The sequence below is a fragment of the Megalops cyprinoides genome, chromosome 12 (genome assembly GCF_013368585.1).
Source record: "Megalops cyprinoides isolate fMegCyp1 chromosome 12, fMegCyp1.pri, whole genome shotgun sequence".
Classification (NCBI taxonomy): domain Eukaryota; kingdom Metazoa; phylum Chordata; class Actinopteri; order Elopiformes; family Megalopidae; genus Megalops; species Megalops cyprinoides.
The window spans coordinates 2,433,619-2,441,118 of NC_050594.1; the positions used below are offsets into that span (position 1 = coordinate 2,433,619).

Sequence of the window (7,500 nt, forward strand, 5' to 3'; positions counted from 1 at the left end):
TGTGAGTGAATCTGTATACATTTTGAAATCCAAAAACAGTTTTTACAATGCAAGAAAGGGTCAAACACACTTTATACAGTATTTAAAGATTCTTTTTTTTCCACTTTGGTGAATCAATAGCAGGTCCAGTGGAACAATCAATCACCATTTTTGGATTAAAGTTGTGGTCAGATTCCCCAGGTGGTACCATGTTATTTTTCCTTATGTGGTCCAATCAGAGCACTGGAGCCCAACAGCAGTGATCCTCCAATCAGGGAGCATCTTTATCTCAGTATTGGTTTACAAGACATGATTAACCCTTTCATATTTTTTTTTTTTTGTTTCGATATTCTTATGTTCCATCATATTCTTCCATTCAATTAGCTCTTACTTTCAAGTCATGTATTTTAACAAGTGCTGTCTGTTTATTTTATTTATTGAATAAATATTTAATCTTGTGGCTGCCAGATGTTTGGACATTATGAAAAATTTGTTTAATTTCATTAATCAGAGAATGTCCTCACAGTATGAATCTGTGGTTTGAAGAACTCTGTAACGGGGTCGTGCGGGACTAATTTCCAAAGCAGTGAACAGGCACACTGGTCCTATCACCTCTCATACCATCACAATCCCAAATTATGACACCTAACTCTCATTGTTTTTTTTTTTACCATGTGCTGATTCCTCAGCAGGTGCCTCTGTTGCTGATTTGCCCGCTTGCTCTTGCTTGTGTCTTTCAGCCCTGAACTCCTCTGTAGAGACAGACACTCGAGCTCTCCACAGCAGCACTGAGGCAGGGCGGTGGGTGACCATCGGCGGGCTGCTGCCCTTCTCCAACTACACCGTGAGAGTCAACGCCTGCAACAGCCAGGGCTGTGTGAAGAGTCAGACCGCTGCCGTCACACTGCCCCCTGGGGGTGAGTGCAGGGCGAGCGGCCAACTCATCTCTCATTTCTCTATTCCTTACACTCCAGACATATATATCTGTATATATATAACAAGCTGCCCATCACTGACTGCGCATAGCGCTGCTTACATTTTCTATAACACATAATATATATATAATAATACATAATACAATACTTAGCATATACAATGTTTCTAAAAAGGATCAATAAAAACAACATTGCCCTCTATCACAGCATACAGATAGTGCTTAACAGTGATCCACAAGAGCTGCATTAGTTTCCATCACCACACATGTACATAGTGCTGAACAATAATGCACAGTGCATAGTAAGGGCAATATAACTGTATATTACGGCATTCACATAGTGCTTAGCAATGATCCACAGGGGAAACATTACCTTAACCTCATACTAAAGCACATATAGTGCCTAACAATCATCTTTAAGGGCAACATTACAGTACATCAAACCCTACTCTGGGTCTGTAAGGAGCAGGCGCTGGGAGTGGCCTGTGTCCAAGGTGCAGCTTTTCTGTTGGTGGTGGTACAATGTGAATGATTGTGAATGAGAAAAAGAAGCGAGTTTGGTTTGTTTTGCTCTGAATGGGGAGAACTGCTAGGCTCGTTGATGCAGGGAGAGCTCTAAAGGTCTAAAGTCTGATGGTTGAGGCCAGCACCATGGTCTTGAATTTGATGCTTGGTGGGAGGGGATGGAGACGAGAGGAGGCGAATCTCAGATGAGACCAGCTGAGCACTAGCTTTCTACATGGGTTAATGCAGTTCTGAAGTCAAAGCAGGTAGGGTAACCAACAGGCAGTTTCAGTAGCCCAAATGGGATGCACTGTAGCACAATAGGATGTACCAGGAGAGAGGTTGAAAACAGGAGGAACATGTGATGGATTCTTCTTGAGCTGCTGAAGAACATTAGAAAGGGCTGGAGCCCAGCTGCAGACCTCCATCCCTGCCTGAAAGGGCAGGAGAATCTGAACTGGTGGAATAATATCAGTGATCTCACTGTAAATGCTGGCATACCTTGAGCCTAGGCCTGGCTGGATTTTCTTACATTAGGCCTTTCCATGGCTTCTGCTACACTGTGTTGTAGAGCCTACATGTAGAGTGATCACAGGGAGCAGTGGTACGCCAGTGGGTGGACAGACGTCAGGCATCTGTCGTTTGAAGGAGAGCAATGCCTGTTGGTAGGGAACTGAAGGCTTGTGTTTCCTGTTCATGGAAACACAGAGATAAGGCATGTCCTAACCCTCAGGCTGCATTCTGAAACAAGGCACTATAAGTTTATTACTGCACTAAGGACCCACTTTTTTTTACATTGTTAAATTGTTGTTGATTTTAATTATGACTCTTATGACTCAGAAATGTTCCTTTTTATGACCTTCTCCGCAAATGAAAGGTAACAACTCATTGGTTAAATAGGCTTTGGTCCACGCTTCCTGTTAGTTAATGGTGTGAGAAGGTATTAGGCTGATTTACACAGGGAGTGGTGTTGGGCAGCATGTCCCTCACACCGCGGCATGTGTGTTTAAAGAGATGGGAAATTAGCTGTGGGGGTTATAAAAAGGCAATCTTTAGTGCTCCTCTTCCTACCGTCATTCCACTGAAGAGGAAGAGAGAGTGGGGGTGGGGTGGCTGGACGACAGACGTCAATAAATGAGCCATGACACATGCCAGAGGAAGATGCACATTCAGGGTGTGGGTGGAGTGAGAGGCTGACAGAAGCACACAGGCTGAAGTAACAGGCTTTTACTGTAAGGCCCGTGTCCGCATCCAGAGACAGGGCGGTCTGTGTGGGCGTACCTGGCCTCCTGCTGGCACATCATGGAGGCAGCCTTCATCCGTTCAGTCCTTTCCCCACTCAGAAGATTTGGCTTCAGTCTCCTGACCATGTGTCTGAAGAACTGAAGAATCAATGGAACCAACAAGCTGCTTTTTTCCCCATGGTGATTTCTTTCAATAAGTACAGTAGTGAATTTTTTAACAATAGTTTTATGTCTTTTTGGCTGATCAGCTGAGCCCTGCAGCCGGGCTCCATGTGTAGTAATCAAAGCCCCCTCTGTGATCATCTCCACATGTGCTAATGTGGAGGGACGGTGAATACAGTGGCATTCCCTTTCACAGGAACTGGTTTTGCTGTGTGAAAATAACTCCCTCTATCCCTTCTCCTTCTCCAAAAATAATACACAGCAGAGGAAAAAGGCAAGGAAGGTTTATCTTGGACTGCCTCATGGACACCCATGCCTGTGTTTTGAATGGTGGGAGATTTGATATGGTCTGTCCTACACAAATCACCACGTTGCTGATTCATATTGATTAATAAACAGTTGACACTTGTACCGTCCCACTGCACTCTGAAATGCCTGATGAACCCTTATAGATTGCTGATTGATTGCACAGAATGTGCTGGTGTCTCAGGAAGCCCTTCAATGATGGAACTGTGCCGGAAGGGGAGCTCTTACATACATGTATTAATGATGAACCAGATGAGGAAGAGATGGACTTTAACGCTCTTTCAGAGGCAAAGACAGAAGTAGAGAAACTTCTTCAAGATGTTCAAGTTCACAACAAAGGCATCAGAAAGTATAAATTTTAAATACCATACTTTTTTTTCCCTTTCCTCCCTCTCCAGATCTTTAGACTTTTCTTAGTTGAACTGAAGCCTTGTCTCCAACTGTCCTTGTTATATCAAAGAACAGAGGGGGTAGAGAGCTTAAGGATACAGAGGGAACATAAAAGTGCATAGTTTAAAATGATTAGTGACACTTTTGATATACCTGAGAAAGGAGGGGAAACAAAGGGATTTCATGCCGACTGTTTTGTGAAATAAGACGGCAGAGAATTAACTCTTTTGTCAACAGTGTTTTGACTCCAGAGGAAGCCTCCGACTGCTCCGCGCGGCCGCTGATATAACATCAAATGCCCCCGCGCTTTAGGTGTTTTAAACGATGATGCTCAGGGCATCGTTCCGTGGGTAATGTCTGCTTTATGTTCCCCTTGCTTTGATTTATGTGTCACATGGTCTCTTGTGGTGTAAACAGCCGGAGATGGGTCCGTATCCCTGGTTTCCTAGTTGTGCTGTTTTCCAAACAACATCTCGATTGTGCTGTTTAAATAAAAACAGCATGGCCTCAGTGAAAGTGGTGAGGAGTGAATACAGGGGGAGCGTGAGCCAGTCAGCATCATTAAGCTTATGGAGCGCTGGCTGAAGAAAGAGGGGTTTTTAGCACGGCGTAGCTGAGAGGCAGATGGGAAGGCCCATGATGGCTCCTGCGTTACTGTGCTTATGGTGATACCCGTGCGTGCTGTGGGCCAGCGGAGGCGTTTTTTTAACAGGCCCGTTTTTTCCTCTCTTTTTGTTCTGTTTTGGAGTGGTCGAAGCAGCAGTGCATTATGAAAATTGCAGCTTGGCCGTAAAACTAATTTCTCCGGCTGACGTGAGTGATGAGCTTGACCCCCGGCGTGCAGATTTCCGTCCCCCTCCTCTGTTTGGGGGGGGGGGGGGGGGTTGGGGTGGCTGCATGGCTGCAAGTCAGTCCTTTTTATTTGTCTTTTTTTATCTTTTTGCTCTTTGCGATATTTCCTCTGCTCTTGCTTGATGGTACCTGGCAGTGTTGAAACCCACTAACAAGATCAGCCTTTTTGTGGGCGTTATTGACAGACTCGTAGCCAATGACCAACCGCTCTTTTCAAAAATTGATTGATTTGGAAACTGGTTTTAAGAAACCAGCTGTTATTGTCACTCCTTATGGTTTGATAGGAGAGACGTTAATGTTGATTGAATGAGCACTTCGACTTAACAGGGAATACTCCAGTTCACCAACTGTCATTAGTGAAGCTGGTGCTCTTCAAGTGTGTGTGTGTTTGCTTCAAGTATTGCATCAAGAGTGCACTGATGCTGCTAAATCAGACCTGAAAGTCATATTGCTGTCTGATTGTCATAAACGGAAAATCCGAAGGCCCCATCTCACTGACAAAAGCTGCACTGCACAAAATTTGAAAGAAAACACGTTCCGACATCAACAGTTTCGCCGCATAAACGCAATCAGATTGTGTGCTTTTCATTACTTTTGTTGGTGTGCACGTAATCAAGTGGTTGTGTTATGCAATGTGAGAATAAAATATGCAAATACGAAAGAGAAACAAGACGTCGATTTGGTTTTTCTCCATTTTAATATTACCAGCAGCACTTGACATTCCCGCCACATATAGAGTAATTATAGAATCTTTTGTCATTTTCAGTTGCTATTAGGTGACATCCTCTGTGTGTTCTCTGTAAATGTGCATTCCCATAAAAGACGTATGGATATTTGAATTACCATTGATTGACCACCCTTGCTGATTCGATCATCAAAGCGCTTTACAAGGGAAGGTTTCCCCAGTCCGTGTGGGGGGAAAGTTATTATCTTTCTCCGGTACCTGCTCGGCGCTCGGTATGTAAACATGTTATTTCTGAGATTCTCCTGGATGTGGATGTTTAATTCAACACGGGGGTGTTTGGAGCACCTCTGCAGGGGGTCTGTGTGTGCGTGTGCTCCTGGGAGGGGAAAAAAGAGGCAGAGATGGAGATGTGTATGCTTTGGCTAATTCATCACAGTGCATGCAGGAGGTCCGCGCCGGCACGCTACATCAGATAAATAATGATGGTGGAAGGATACTGTGGGGACACGCAGAAGCGGCGTCGTGGGAATCGGGGCTCGGAGAGGACAGAAACGGGCTGGTCTTTGCAGGAAGTCCCACGCGCTGCAAGACTGCCATGAGCCGGGCCAGCTGTGTAAAGCGTGCTGTAGTGTGTCTGTCTCACAGGGACATGGGAGCCACAGTACAGGGACTACAGGGACTGTGGTGTGAGTGTGTGAAGGCAGGGCAACACAAACCTCTAGCAAGTGCTTGTGAATCAGAGGACGAGAACTGAGTCGCTCCACTCACACTCATTCATCAGGCCTGCCTTTGCTGTCCTTTCCTAAGACTGCTGTTTGCTATTCTAGTTCAACTGCATTAAAAGCTGGATTGCAGCATTTTAAATACAATACATTAAAGTCTTTAAGCAGACACTCTTATCCAGAGTGACTTCCACATGTTACCATTTTTACAGGTAATCCATTTATACAGTTGGATATTTACCAAGACAATTGTGTACCTTGCCCCAGTGTACAGTGGCTGTGCTCAAGCAGGGAGTTGAACCAGCAACCTTTCGGTTATAAACCCTGCTCCTTATCACTATGCTATGCTGCTACACGTTTCTTCAGAATATCACATTCATTAAATACAGCAGAATGGTAGTTGCATACTAACTGCGGTGTCCAATTCACTAATATCACTGTTAAGGTGACAGAGGCACTGATAAACCATTGTTTAAAATAATTTAATTTTGTCATGTATGTGCACTGGTTTTATTGGTTATGGTTCAATATTCTGTATTCAACAAAATAAGCAGTTCAACCCCAACACAACAACCCCTAAAACATACTGATAGTAACAAGATATCATTTTTATTTTCACGTTAGATATGAAAAATTGGAATTGAGTGCCTATTGTCAATGCCATCGACAGTGAAAGGTAATGTGGTCGACTAGTTGGTAATTATGAGTGCTGTAATAACTCTTCTGTTATGTTGACTGACAGTTCTCATTTTTCAGTGTAAACTGTTTAGATATGATGCATCTCTCTTGAAGATGCCACCCACCTACTAGTGTCACTTGATACACATCACTCATAAAACAATATTTTTTAGATGCATGTAAGGAAGTCATTGTTAGCTAGGTCTCTGGCAGGTTCTTATGCATTAGGTACATTTCATCTGGCCTGTATAATTTCAGTTCAGTTTCATTCTCATTAAAAATGCATCGTATTGCATTCCGCAATACGGGCTAAGTGATGTGATGATGTGTCATGAATAAAATGGGTTCTTTTGAAAATATGGTAAGGCTTGTTTTTGGATTTAATTCACTTTATTTCACCATCATAAAGTATCACTGCCTCTCTTCTGAGTTGTTTACTATCTGTTTATTCATATGCATACTTTTAGATATTTCTGAGTCATTCATTTTCTAGTATAGTTTAGTTTTAATTCACGTTTGCCCTTGATGTCATTATTGTCAAACAGAGTATGTTTAAAATTTTTTGTGTGCTTTAGTGTTGGATGTGTGTATGGTAGAGGGTTCAATTAAAGAATCTGAATTGAGCCTGACGTGAAAAGGATGAGGGAAAAAAATGCCTTTCTGTTTGGATGGGCTGTGGCTGTTTGCAGAAACAGGCAAATAAAGCAGGCGAGAGTGTGGGGTCCCCCTGCGTGATGTTTGGGGCCCGGGAGGTTTTGGGGCCGCATACGCAGGTGTCCCGGGAGTGACGCAGCGGTGCCAGCTGACTGCGTCCCCGGGTGGCAGTTTTTCCACTTTGAGGAGCATTCCTGTTCTCCAGCATATGCTGCACGGGGGGCTTTTCTCTGCTCTAATTCACCCCCGCCGCTCCCCTGCTCCCCCACAGCTCCAGATGGCGTGATGCCCCCCAGGCTGGCAGCTGCCACCCCGGCCTCTCTGCAGGTCGGCTGGTCCGCGCCCGTGCGCTACAACGCCCCGGGACCGCTCCGGTACCGGATCCAGATG

The 7,500-nt window shown here is 44.4% G+C and overlaps 1 protein-coding gene across 1 annotated transcript in view; it reads left to right on the forward strand.

Annotated features, from left to right (window-relative positions):
* The window catches only part of ush2a (Usher syndrome 2A (autosomal recessive, mild)), a 205,404-nt gene that overhangs the window by 98,722 nt on the left and 99,182 nt on the right, over positions 1-7,500 (forward strand). Inside the window, exons 37-38 of the mRNA XM_036542709.1 lie at positions 720-896; positions 7,382-7,500. The exon at positions 7,382-7,500 is cut by the window's right edge and continues 32 nt beyond it. Of these exons, the coding sequence (XP_036398602.1) occupies positions 720-896; positions 7,382-7,500 (296 nt within the window). The remainder of the gene's footprint in view (positions 1-719; positions 897-7,381) is intronic.